Consider the following 14,238-nt stretch of genomic DNA (forward strand, 5'->3'; position numbering starts at 1 on the left):
TATCATATCATAATGGGTGAGTGGGCTACTGGATCGACGCACAATCGCCCCTGCAACAAAGGGCTCCTCCCTGCCCGGATGTTTCTTTCCTCTCCATTTTTGTAAAAAAAAAAAAAAGCTTTTTTTTCTACATTTCACGCTGGGGTCTCGCATCCCCATGGGAATGAGGCTGCGCCCCTTTGGGGGGGGCACCCCCCACAGTTTGAATACCTCTGCTATATAGCAACACTTTGGTTGGGTGACAAATGTTCAGGGTAGTTTAACAACCCACCCCAAAATCAGATCTGCACAACTATTTGATTCCTTTTAATGAATGTTGACCACCCCATTTTAATGGCCTACAAGTACAATAATCCCACTCACAGTCTTTGGGACAAGAAGTAAACTGTTTTGTAATAATAGCCAAAAGCACCCGTTCTATGAACGGGCTCTGTAGATAGACATGATAACACTCTCATCAATTGTCGGAAATCAGTGATCCTGTAGGTCCCTGTTCCGAGTCGCTTATCGCTTGATGAGCTTTGCATCCTGAAGTAAAATGCATGGAGAATGTCCGGGTGTGGCTGGCTGACATAACCAAAGCAGACGATTGGGGGAGGCGAGAGTTGGTGTGCTCGCGGCATACTGGAACCTTCTGTGCTCTCTCCCCACCTGTTGTCTCACCCAGGTGTGGTGCATTTTGTTGCTGTGCATTTTGGTACAAATAGCTCGGAAACCGCGCATCGTAGGGCCTTGAAACGTGGAGTTTTTGTTCCTCTTGTCGAGACCGGTCCTTCTACGACCACATTGATGCTTCGCCGATTTCAGGCATCCGTCTCATGTGTGAAGGTGCTGAAATCCAGGGGAACGGGGTGGGGTGACCAAATGTCATCTAGCCAGTGTTGTCTGGTGGGTCATAAAAGGTAACTATGCAACATTTGGTGCAGATTGGTGAAACTGTGTGGAATTGTGTAAGGAACAACGCTTTGCCACAAATACAGCCACCCACAAATGTTCACTTTTATAAAAATAGAATTCTTTTTATTTGAAATATAAAATGATGCAATTCACTGATGCTTCCCCGCTCACAATACAAGGGCATTACACCTAAAAAAACAGTTAGAAAATACAAACTCATATTAAAATGCAAAACAAACACAATACAGTGTGCCTGGCTTTCTTTTTCTAATAATTCACAATTGAATTTACATATGTATTCAAATCAAACACCACCTTTACATCAACAGGTGAATGTTTCTTCTGAACTGTACATTAATGAAATATGTTCACTACATGAAAGGATAAATTAAATAATTACAACAGTCGTCAAATACGTTTGTATTTTAAAACGCTAAGAGAGAACGTGTCATGTGAGTTGTAGAATGTCACAGAATGGCATGCTAAGGAAAAGAAGAAAGTTAACTCCGTTTTAGGAGTTCATCTGCAAATAGCTCTGCGCGTCGTTGGTGACTATGCGTGCGATTAAAGCTCAGGTGCAACGCGCTCGCCTTCGAAACAGAACGATGCTGAGCGACCCAGGTTCGAACCCCGCGTAAAGCGCGTTATAAATAACTAATTACAATTTCATGGATGCGGGGGGATGGATTTATTTGTGTTGGTAAATTGTGATATGTCATGTTTGAGCCACCATAGAGTAGCAACGTCAAGCTGCACTGGCCATCTTGATTAACAGGTACCTGTCCAGGCAGAAAGAGCCATTGTGGGTCCTCTCCTAACATGGCTGCATGCCAGCAGAGTCTATTGAAAAGGAGCTGTGCCTGCCTCTTGCAGCGCGCGTGAGATAGCCATTTTGATTTTAATTGGGGGTCCTCTGGGAGCAAAGCCCTATGTAGGGGCTGCCTGAATGTTCTTGAGGTCTGCCAGGAATTTTATGGGAATGACTATAGTGGTGTGGAAGGCTGGATTCCTCTTGGGTTGAGCAGGGGTGGACTGGCCTATAGGGAACTCTGGAGATTTCCCGGTAGGCCTCTGCACCCTGGACAGGGGGTGGACTGGCCTATAGGGAACTCTGGAGATTTCCCGGTAGGCGTCTGCACCCTGGGCCTCTTTTTTGTGATATTTTCTCCATTTTCCCATAGGAAAAGGCTTGGGCTTGCTGAAAACGTGTAATGACGCCACTTTGAAAATTATTTCCAGGGCCTCTTTTAGCTCCCGGCCCACCCCTGGGGCTGAGGCTGAGCTGTTCTGGGAGTTATTGGAAGGCTGGATCCCTTTTAGGCTGAGGCTGAGCTCTTCTGGGAGTTATTGGGAGGCTGGATCCATTTTGGGCTGAGGCTGATTTATTCTCGGAGTTATTCAAAGGCTGGATTCCTCTTGGGTTGAGGCTGAGCTCTTCTGGGAGTTATGGGAAGGGTGGATCCCTATTGGGCTGAGGCAGAGCTCTTCTGGGAGTTATTGGAAGGCTGGATCCCTTTTGGGCTGAGGCTGAGCTCTTCTGGGAGTTATTTGAAGGCTGGATCCCTTTTGGGCTGAGGATGAGCTCTTCTGGGAGTTATTTGAAGGCTGGATCCATTTTGGACTGAGGCTGATTTCTTCTCGGAGTTATTCGAAGGCTGGATTCCTCTTGGGTTGAGGCTGAGCTCTTCTGGGAGTTATGGGAAGGGTGGATCCCTATTGGGCTGAGGACGAGCTCTTCTGGGACTTATTTGAAGGCTGGATCCATTTTGGACATGGGCTGATTTCTTCTCTGAGTTATTCGAAGGCTGGATTCCTCTTGGGTTGAGGCTGAGCTCTTCTGGGAGTTATTGGAAGGCTGGATCCCTCTTGGGCTGAGGCAGAGCTCTTCTGGGAGTTATTGGAAGGCTGTATCCCTTTTGGGCTGAGGCTGAGCTCTTCTGGGAGTTATTGGAAGGCTGGATCCCTTTTGGCCTGGGGCTGAGCTATTCTGGAAGTTATTGGAAGGCTGGATCCATTTTGGGCTGAGGCTGATTTCTTCTCTGCGTTATTCGAAGGCTGGATTCCTCTTGGGTTGAGGCTGAGCTCTTCTGGGAGTTATTGGAAGGCTGGATTCCTCTTGGGGTGAGGCAGAGCTCTTCTGGGAGTTATTGGAAGGCTGGATCCCTTTTGGGCTGAGGCTGTGCTCTTCTGGGAGTTATTGGAAGGCTGGATCCCTTTTGGGCTGGGGCTGAGCTCTTCTGGGGATTATTGGAAGGCTGGATTCCTCTTGGGCTGAGGCTGAGCTCTCCTGGGAGTTATTGGAAGGTTGGATTCCTCTTGGGCTGAGGCTGAGCTCTTCTAGGAGTCATCTGCATGATCCAGACTTGTCACCCTTTCCTACCTGGGCTGCACTTACCTGCGCCTGCGAAAAGATGGGAGTGGGGTGATCGTGGCATAGAGGATGCTTATCAGAAGGGACACACAGGAGACTGCTAAAGTCTCATGCGACCATTGAAAAGCAGGGAGAGAACAATGTTCTTATGTAGTCTAGCTTTTGGCTATTAAGGCCCTTTTACGAATTACATGCCATTCACAGGTATAATTATTTATTTGGGTCTTGTGTGGAGTGCGACATGTCACCTTGTGGATGATGTAGAGTGCTAGTCTTGGTTACATGTCTTTATAACATAACATTTTATGAAGAAAGCACTTATATTGAATATTTTTCAACGAAAAATATAACATTCTTTTCTTCTTTTTTGGGTGGGTCCCCCCAAACCCCTGTTTCCCACCCCTAAAAACCCACCCAACCGTTTCCCACAAGATTGAACCATTTACCCCACCCCTGAGTGCATTCTTCATAACATTTTTGTTATAAAATATTCGATATAAATTCATTCTTCATAAAACATTCGACAAAGGTTGCATACCATTCAGGGTATGCAGTGAAGGATGGCCAATGCATGTCCTAAATAAGTGCAAGTGATTACACAGAGCCTACACGCCCTCACCCTGCTCCTTCCCACGTGGGTGTCGTGGGAGCGAGAGCTGAAGTAGGTTCCAAAGCATCATTGTCTAACCTTCATAATCTTGGCGTGCATCGACACAGAGACAGTTGCAGTTCTAGGTCTGGTGGTCCGTAAAAGCTTTTCTTGACTGGTCCATTGCTTTCTTTCCGGTTAGGGAGAAAAAGGTGACCTCGGGAGATCTGGAATCATGGGTCCCCCCGGGCAGCCTGGACCGGCCGGCCCACCCGGACCACCATTGCCAGGTAAGACCCTGCTGCTATAGAAAGTTAGTGTTCAAGATTTTGTTATGCATTTCCGGCAGGGCCTTTCGTACAAGTGTTATAAAAATCCTACATTTATAGCTAGCCGGGGTGCTTGGCCCACTTGGCCTGCTTGGCCCATGGCTTCTTTTAGATCCATCTGTTGCAATTGCTTTCCTTTTCTTTCTTAGTTCAAGTCATTGCTGGGTGCTTTGCTGGGCACCAGGTTTCTGCTCAATCGTCTGGTCCTTGTGGTTTAGAGCTGGACTGTTATCACCAGCTTGCCCTTTGTCTTGTGTGTCTGCCAAGTGACGGCTCAATCTTGTCTACTGTTTGGGGGATAGTGTTGCCTGTGCTGCCTCCTGTCTATTCATTGGGGAGTGTTGGGCGACTCTCATGGCACTGCTTTTGCCTGATTAGCACTGGCCTCTTCAGGTGGATAGCTTCCACATAAAGCTATCTTGGTCAGCCAAGAAGTATGTCCAGAATTCAAGGGAATTTTTCTGATTTCTTCATGCCATGTGCAATGCAACAGAACGGCTTCTAGATTGTCTGCCACTGGCACCTGCTTGCACATACCACATTGAAGCGGGATCCTCATCTTGTCCTTAGTTCCTGAGTTTTCCACAGCTTTAGGCATGCCGGTGCAAAGGCCCTTCTGTCGTCTGCATTTTTCATTGGAGCAGGAATGTCTAGAGGCTTTGGGCTTCGTTTGCAGATTTGTTTTCACAGTTGGTTTCCTTTTACTGTTTGCTTGATTTTTTTGATATCCTGTGTTCTGTAGTTTGTTTGTGATTGCTTTAAATTAAGGATATGTTATGGACCAGAGCAATGACATTGGCAAGTAGTGGTGTTGTGATAATAGATTTCCCTATTTGTATATCAACATTTGCCAAGTTTTATCAACTATGTGGTTGGTCTGAGCCGAGCTTCCCTTAGTTGCATTGGCCATTACCACTTGCCCCGTTGAGGTTCCACTGGAGTGAAGTTGCACTCTCCGTGCTATGTTCGCACTCACCATATCTTCTACACCGCTCTCGATGGTCGCTCCACCACACGCTCACTCCATGCTCTCTCCGCTACTCTCAATGTTTCCCCTCCATGTTCTCCCCGCTACTCTCAATGTTCCCCCACCATGTTCTCTGCGCTACTCTCAATGTTCCCCCTCCATGTTCTCGGCGCTACTCTCAATGTTCCCCCACCATGTTCTCTGCGCTACTCTCAATGTTCCCCCTCCATGTTCTCTCCGCTACTCTCAATGTTCCCCCTCCATGTTCTCTGCGCTACTCTCAATGTTCCCCCTCCATGTTCTCTGCGCTACTCTCAATGTTCCCCCTCCATGTTCTCTGCGCTACTCTCAATGTTCCCCCTCCATGTTCTCTCTGCTACTCTCAATGTTCCCCCTCCATGTTCTCTGTGCTACTCTCAATGTTCCCCCTCCATGTTCTCTGCGCTACTCTCAATGTTCCCCCTCCATGTTCTCTGCGCTACTCTCAATGTTCCCCCTCCATGTTCTCTGCGCTACTCTCAATGTTCCCCCTCCATGTTCTCTGCGCTACTCTCAATGTTCCCCCTCCATGTTCTCTCCGCTGCTCTCAATGTTCCCCCCCCATGTTCTCTGCGCTACTCTCAATGTTCCCCCTCCATGTTCTCTCCGCTACTCCCCAGGTACACTTTCCGGCTCCCCACGCCCAACTCTATCCCTGGGACACATCCTATCCTATCCGCTATGTTCCCACCACCACTTCCATGTCCCTTTCCCCACCATCCATGTTCCAGTCAACACTCCCCATTAAGCCTCCACATCCTTGTCTCTTCCACCGGTCTCCACACCCCCTCACTCTTCATCCATGTCTCCTTTGTCACCCTCCGTGCTCACTCAACCTCTCTCCTTGTTCCTTCCGCTGCTTCGCCATGCTGACCTTTCACCTTTTGGAAATCTCTTCCACTCTCTGGCACCGCTTGACTTCATTTCCCCCCTTGTCCTCTCCGCCGCCTTGCATGGCCTCCATCTTGCACCTTGTCTTCCGCTGCTCACCTCCTTACCTGCCTTTCCGTGGTGTAATCTTTGTTTCTAGGGCAGCTAATCGTGGGACCAAAAGGTGAGCGTGGGATTCCGGGGCCACCAGGGAGATGCTTTTGCAAACCCCATCCTGCAGCGAGCGGTCCAGTCTACGAGGAGACCCTCCTCGGACACAGCTTCGTGAAATCTCCAGCGGTAAGAGCCTGTCCTTCCACAATGATGTCCTGTCACTGTTTCCAAAGACACATCAACCCCATTTGTGCATGGATCGTTCAGTAAAAGTTGCATGAAGACTCAAGATGCATTAGCACTTTTTCACTCATAGCCGGTCAGATAGCACAGCCTGCTAAGCGCTCACCCCTGATATCTGTGTGCAGCCTGCTGTGGCAGGATTGAATCCTGTCAGGATCAACCCAGCCTTTCATCCTTCCAAGATCGATAAAATGAGTACCACTCTGTGGGATATTAATGTCTTCTGTTATTTGAGCGCTCTGAGACCTATGGGTGTGTAGCAGCGCTATATAAGAAATACATTGTTATTATATTGGCCTTGTGGTTACCAAAGAAGACATTTCAGAATATCCTCAACGGCATAGGTTATTCAACATGTGATACGAGGGGTGCCGGCTGACTTTCCTGTTTTTTTTAAATGGCCGCAATAACATATTTCTTTGCCTACACCATACAAGAGCACATTGCCCGCTTAGGCACTCTTTAGAGAGTGACCTTACCATCAATAAAAACAAGTGCATCTTCTTACCAAAAATATAGACTTTTTCGGAAATGTGTTAAGGGGTTCAGGATTTTCCATAGATCCCAAAAAGTAGGTGACATAAAGAAAATGATTCCAACAACCTCCCAGTCGGAGGTAAGGAATGTTCTGGGAATGGCAAATGTTTTCCAGAAGTACATTTCAATTGTGAAATGACTTCTGGAATTTCTATTTTGGTGGAGAGCCAGTGAGGGTGCCTGGACATAGCCAGAGAATAAAGAGTAGGAACTCTTGAACATAAAACAAGCTCTAACCACCAAAACCATGATGGGTCTTTTCCACCCTTCTAGAAACAGCAGGATTATTGTTGACGCTGGCCACACTAGACTAGGGCAGTGTTGACTGAACGTGATGCCAATGAAAACACCCCCCCCCCCCTGTTACATATGCTAGCAGGGCACTCACCAAAGGAGAACAGCATAATTCACACATTGATACGGAAACCTTTGCAGTGTGTGGAGGTGCTTGGACACTGTCAAATGATCACAGATCACAAACCATTACTGCCAATTAGTACCCGAGGAGGGTCAATGAGCTTGTTACACAGCGGACAAGGCTTCCTCACTGTGGTGGCTCCGAGGTTCCTTCCGTGACTGGCCACTATAGAAAGCGAAAAGGTAGAACATATAGGGCCTCATTACAAGTTTAGCGGTAGCCTTGCCGGTAAAACCAGCAGGCTGCCGCCAAACTTGCAAATTTTTCCAGCCCCTGGCAATGGGGAAATACAGGGCCATTACAACCCTGGCAGACCCTGTATCTCCCCATTGCCAGGGGCCGGAAACCTTTAGTCCCCATTCCTATTGAGCCCCGTAGGGATCAATGGGAATGGGGAGGTCGGATGCAGCAGCAGCACCATTCAGAAAGGTGCCGGTGCATCCAACTTGCTCTGCTCGCAGGTGCCGTTCCGCCCGCCAGGTCCGACCAGGTGGGTGAAAAGGCATCCATGAGCAGAACTCGTAGTTTGCCGGTCCGGTAACTACGGTACCGGCAAGCTTACCGGTACCATAGTTCCCAGACTGGCAAACTTGTAAGGAGGCCTATAGTCTAGTTTGGGAGTCCAAGCAAATGTGACACCTTTCAGCAACAAAGTAGTGATTTGTGTTACAATAGAAGAAAATGCAGATGATGACTCGGTAGTCTCTACATGTCTTTAACTCCCCTTTTTTTGGATATCAAGAACAATGCACAGGAAACTGGGGATGTAGTGTGCCGAATAAACACATTAGCCAAATGATGTTCTATCTGTGGCTTTCGATGTTCATTCTCCTGTTCAGCAAGGACATAGATTCAACTACAAGGCATTCTAACACCTCACGCAACACAGGTGCAACAAACAACTCCCAGTATCCTCTTCAATAAACACACCAGAGTTGAGTGTTTGAGCTTCTCTATATGAAGTGTTAGGGGTTTCTTAACAATCTTTTATGAAGTGGCTGTCAGCCCCACATATAGTGACATTGATTATTTCTGAGCATCTAGTCTCCTTGTCTTCCTTAGTGAATGTGAATTTGTTGTCCTCTATCTGTTTGGGTTCAGATGGTACTTTGTGTTACGACAAATAGTAATACTTGGCTTTTGGAATCTGATCAAATGAGAGAGATAACATATGAGGTCTGGTTACCCTGTTCCAGATCTAAGAGTTAATTATCCAGATTAGGTTGAAAGCCTGAGATCGGATCTAACTTCAACTCGTCCGGAAAGCCATGCACCTGATCAGGAATTGGACTGTTTTGAGACAAGAAGGGGATTGCTCAAACGACGGCATTCCTGAACAGAATAAAAACCACTTGGGAACATGTTACAGGTGTAATTGCCAGGTTTTTTCCACTATGTTCTAGAAATGATGAACATTGCATGGGGGCCCATTTTGCATAAAAGTGGAAATGGATCAGGTTCCCTTCGACCAAGACCCACTTTGGGGAAAGTGGCCCCCCTGAATCTGTTGCAGGGCGTGACTAGCTGAACTGCACCCATCAGGTCATGAAACTGCTGTAATTCTGCCGGTCATCCTGGTGGTAACGGTAATACCACCTTGCAGATGTCATGATTGCACCACAAGGCTCACTATGTGCTCAAGAGATCCCCACTGCCCATGGTAAATGCACTCTAGCACCATCACAAGGGACACACTGTGTCACCTTGATGCACATGTGGAGATGCAGGCTCCACTCCAAGATGTCCGCCGCCCTGGGCATGAAGAGCAAGGTACTTGCACAAGGGCCATGTTGGAGTACAGGCAGGCTATTTAAACCCTGCCCACACATACGCACATGCTCAGCATTTGTAACTGTGGGAAGAAGCAGCAGGCAAAGACGCCTGCTCTGGTCCGCACCTGATTCTCGCACTTCACAGCCCAGAGTTCCTGCATCTGAAACGCGTGTCCCTGCTCCGCCTGGCAACTGAAAGAAGAAGAAAGAGTTATTTACAGCCATCCCCTACTTAGATGCAGTTGTCCTGTGTAGCAAGGCACATTACGCTGATTCTGAAGCTACAGAAGGTATTAGAGCCTCACAATCACAATTGGAATGCTTACCTTTATTAATCCGCAAGCGTCCAACAGCCTTGACATGTGGGGCTAATGTCTGAAGGAAAACGACAAGAGACAATATTAGAGACAAGATTGTACAGAACTTTCAATACATTTAGAAACTTTGCACAAGCAACAGGTCACCCGCTGAACAGCGCACAAGATGCCAGTCACAGCAGGTCTGGACTATTAATCTAGAGAAGCAACTGGGTTAAAGAGCCTCTCATCAATCACGTGCCCAGTACAGTCAGTGCACATTCTGGGAGAGGGAATACAGGGAGGTGCAAACAGGTGGTGGGGAGGAAGAGTGTCAGGAAATTGAACATCTCACTCGTATGTTCAGAGAACCATGCTGCCAGGGCACATCATCTAGAAGACCAGTGCATACACCAATCTTTGCCACCCCTTCCACCGTGCACACGTCAGATCCCCTTTGGAGTGCCTCACACAGTCCGGGTAGTGAGTGGTGGGATCTGGCCACCAGGTGTTCCAGGTGTCCCTGCAGGAATCCACAGGTGATCATGATAGCGGAATTACCACCATATTTGCGCCAAACTCATGATGAGGCCCTGTGGGACTCTCACCCACATAGAGACACATATAGAGAGAGATACAGAGACGTAGATGGAGACAGTGAGAGAGAGTGCTATGATATGCTGGGATTAGATAGTGCTATATAATAGACAATCTCATTGTGGTGCATTCAGGTTGTGCTCCTATAAAGAGAGAGGGAGGAGCAAAGTGAGTGCGTGACAGTGGAAAGCACCTTCATGGGAAAGTCAGAGACATGTCCCCGCCGACCCCCAGCTTAGTCTGCCACGGCTAGCCTATCTCACAAAAACAATGTCGCTCATGGTCTATGTTCAGTCCATCTTCCACTGCTCTGTGTGTGGGTATTTACTTCGCTTCACATCGCTGAAGTTCCAACAGTTTGCCTTCTGCGGATTTGACTTCTTGTATAGCATCAAACCTCATGCCCCTAAAACGGTGTTTTTTTACGCAGAATGGTTTGCACTTGCCATTCCCCATCATTCTTTTGTATTGCTTGTATGGGCTCACCGTTGCAGGGTTTAGTCTGCCCCACAGTACTGCCAACAGAGATGCCTTGACATGCTGAAATGTGAATGTACAGCACATCAGTTCAGTTGATAGATGCATGCTGTGATTGTGTAGTTGCAGTGGCCATGACAATGGAATGCTTCCTTTGCATACATGTCCAATTCACAGAAGTTAAATCTGATGCATTTGAAAGAGGCGTGGTTGGGCCCGAAGCCAGGTTCATGACTTGAGCAGCACTCTTTAGCTTGAGCTGACAAGATTATGGGTGCTCTCTGCTTTTTGAAACATAATTGTGGATTACATGTCACCATATCAGGTACAATCTCATCAGATTTCAATAAGTGACAGTGTTTCCAGAGTCTGCTGTGCAATACATGGCTTATTTCGGAGCAATGTGTGATGAATCAGAGGCAGGTTTTTTGTAGTATCATTATTTTTCTTTTTGAGGTCGAAGTAGATTTGTGCAAATAAAGGTTGTTTCCTGTGGTCTTAGATTGTCTGAGGGTGTCGATATTGCATTTTCTGCCCAGTGGTCTTGATGGATTCCATTGGATCTGGTGATAAATATGTATTTTTGTCTTCAGTTCTTGGGATAAAAGCTGCGTCTGACAGGGAATTCTCTCCTTCAGTTTCACTGTGCATTGTGGGCATGTGACATGGAGTTGGTGGCAGGTGGTTAATGGTATATTCTTCATGATTTTGCCCACGAACCCCAGTTAAATATTATATCCGGGTAACATGTTAGCTCAGCGATTTGTCACAGTGAATTTAAAGTTGAACTTGTTATGGTTGAGGAACTGTACATTCTAATACTAATCTTTGTTAGATTCAGATCCCACCCACATCATTACCATGTGTCAATGTAAGGGGCAAGGTGATTCATGGAGCTGTGGCCTGTATTTTTTCATTATAGAAAGGATCCACCTCGTACCACCCAACGAAAAGATTGGCATAAGCGGGACCAAACAAGTCCCTCTGGTGGTTCCTGGAATTGGAGATACAGTTTGCATAACCGAGAGCACACAGCCCCCTCTGGTGGTTCTTGTAATTGGAGATACAGTTTTCAGAAGTTGGAGCAAACAAGCCACTCTGGTGGTTCCTGTATTTGGAGATACAGTTTTCAGACGTTGGAGCAAACAAGCCACTTTGGTGGTTTCTGTGATTGGAAATACAGTTTGCATAAGCGGGAGCAAAGAAGCACCTATGGTGGCACCTGGTAAATGGAGATACAGTTGCATAAGCAGGACCAAACAAGCCCCTCTGGTGTTTCCTGTAATTGGAGATTCAGTTCACATAAATGGGAGCAAACAAGCGCCTCTGGTGGCATCTGGTAATTGGAGCTACAGTTTGCATAAGCAGGAGTAAACAAGCTCTTCTGGTAGTTGCTGTAATTGGAGATACAGTTTGCATAATCAGTAGTAAACAAGGCTTTCTGGTAGTTCCTGTAATTGGAGATACTGTTTGCATAAACGGGATCAAACAAGCCCCTATGGTAGTTCCTGGTAATTGGATATTCAATTCACATAAGTGGGAGCAAACTAGTGCCTCTGGTGGCATCTGGTAATTGGAGATACAGCTTGCATAAGCAGGAGTAAACAAGCCCTTCTGGTAGTTCCTGTAATTGGAGATACAGTTTGCATAAGCAGGAGCAAACAAGCCCTTCTGGTAGTTCCTGTAATTGGTGATACAGTTTGCATAAGCGGGAGCACACAATCCCCTCTGGTGGTTCCTGGTAATTGGAGATGCAGTGTGCATAAGCGGCAGTGAACAAGCCCTGCTGATAGGTCCTGTAGTTGCAGATACAGTTTGCATAAGCGCAAGTAAACAAGCCTTTCCGGTGGTTCCTGTAATTGGAGATAGTTTGCATAAGCAGGAGTAAATAAGCCCTTCTGGTAGTTCCTGTAATTGGAGATACAGTTTGCATAAGGGGGAGCACACATTCCCCTCTGGTGGTTCCTGTAATTGGAGATACTGATTGCATAAGCAGGAGTAAATAAGCCCTTCTGGTAGTTCCTGTAGTTGGAGATACAGTTTGCATAAGCGGGAGCACACAATCCCCTCTAGTGGTTCCTGGTAATTGGAGATTTGGGTCTTCTTTAAACAAGTTGATGTGTTTGTGCATTAACATATGTTTTAACAAATGAGAATGTTCTAGTTCCTTCCAGAATGTGTTAAGTAGGTCATGAAGCTTATGTAGTTACTTTACAGCTAGTATAACCAGAATATTATCCAAGACCAGCACAGCTGATGAAGCCGGGGTAGGATCTTATAAGTATCTCATATGTATATGGGAAGATTAGTGACAAATGGTATCCAGTAATTATCAATGTATTCTAGCAGGTGTTTCTCTGGAGGTATTGTGCGGATTTGTCATTCATTACATGGGTTATCGTCACTTCTTCCCTGGTGGGATCCCCTTCCCATGAGCCAGGGAGGTGAGGCCACTACCCCATAGTTCCCCTGTGGGTGGTTCTCAGTGGGTCGATCTAATGGAGACGGAAACCCCATATGGGACTAGTGACGACCTGGGAAGAACATGGTATCCCCAACACACAAACACACACCTCATTCCTTACCTTCCGCTAATCAAGTATCCTCCCCTGTGTATGTTTGGAAGATCTGTGAAAACCCCATTACGTGACGAGGAAGAGTAGGGTTGACTCCAGTGAATGCCCATTGCAATATACCGAGACTAGGAGGAGGAGCGGAACACGCATGAATCATCATTAGAATTGGATTGAAAGTTCTAGCTTTCGAAGACCTAGTGGTCCAAAGATGAAGTAAGGACTGACCTTACAGGCACCGTGAGCGACCCATACCGCAAGCAAAGAAGCTGAAGCTGCTCACGGAACACACTCGGCGGAACTACGGCATCCCTCTTTGGTCTGCCATGCACCAGCATACCAAGAACAGAAGAAGAAGAAACCCAGGCACGAGAATCTGCCGAACCACACGGTTGAGCAGAGACGCGCAGCCCGGCTCCAGTGAAGTGCTGCAGAGCAGCGGGAGGCAGCGCAAAGACCGGAGAACCAGATAGGAAGTAGTCTGAAGCCTTGGGGAAGACCAAAACTGAAGAATAAGACTGGGAGCTCCTGTTGAATGTATAGGGGCTACCTGGGTAGACAGAGCGAACAGAAGAAACCATTTTAGGAGGGTCTTGGACCCAGAACTAAAATATAAGAATGCTCGGGCAAAGTACTATACCTGGCAGGACAGTGAAGCGGGTATAGCAGAAGTTGAACAGAGTGAAAGAGACCAGATCCGGGATCTGCAGGTGAAGGAGGAGTTCCTCAATTATGCATCGTTCTTCGTGGCAGTACCTGGTAGAGAGGTGCACCAGGTCTGCCTACACAAGCCACTGGAGAGGCTCAAAACAAACAGAAATCTTTAGAAAAGCCAGGGGAAGGCAGACATTCGCCCTGGTGTGTTGGACCGCAATATACAGCCTGCAAAAGGCCAGGGGAAGGGAGGCATACCCCCAACCTTCTTGAACTGTGATAAAGAGCCTAAACAGGCCTGGCGAAGTGAGTAACCCCCTCAACATCTGTGAAGTGTGCCAAAAGCCTGAGAGAGATCAAGGGAAGAGAGCCATACATCCTGGTGTTGTGTACTGTGAAACCAAGAGAGACTAGGGGAAAGAATCCATACCCCCTGGTGTTGTGTACTCTGAAACCAAGAGAGACCAGGGGAAAGAAGCCATAACCCCTGGTGTT

The 14,238-nt window shown here is 47.1% G+C and overlaps 1 protein-coding gene across 2 annotated transcripts in view; it reads left to right on the forward strand.

Annotated features, from left to right (window-relative positions):
- The window catches only part of COLQ (collagen like tail subunit of asymmetric acetylcholinesterase), a 320,011-nt gene that overhangs the window by 286,838 nt on the left and 18,935 nt on the right, over positions 1 to 14,238 (forward strand). For both annotated transcript variants that reach the window (XM_069648914.1, XM_069648915.1), the window contains exons 12-13: positions 4,060 to 4,147; positions 6,223 to 6,362. In XM_069648914.1, the coding sequence (XP_069505015.1) occupies positions 4,060 to 4,147; positions 6,223 to 6,362 (228 nt within the window). The remainder of the gene's footprint in view (positions 1 to 4,059; positions 4,148 to 6,222; positions 6,363 to 14,238) is intronic.

This window comes from Ambystoma mexicanum, chromosome 2q, assembly GCF_040938575.1.
Source record: "Ambystoma mexicanum isolate Mex_15411 chromosome 2q, UKY_AmexF1_1, whole genome shotgun sequence".
NCBI lineage: Eukaryota > Metazoa > Chordata > Amphibia > Caudata > Ambystomatidae > Ambystoma > Ambystoma mexicanum.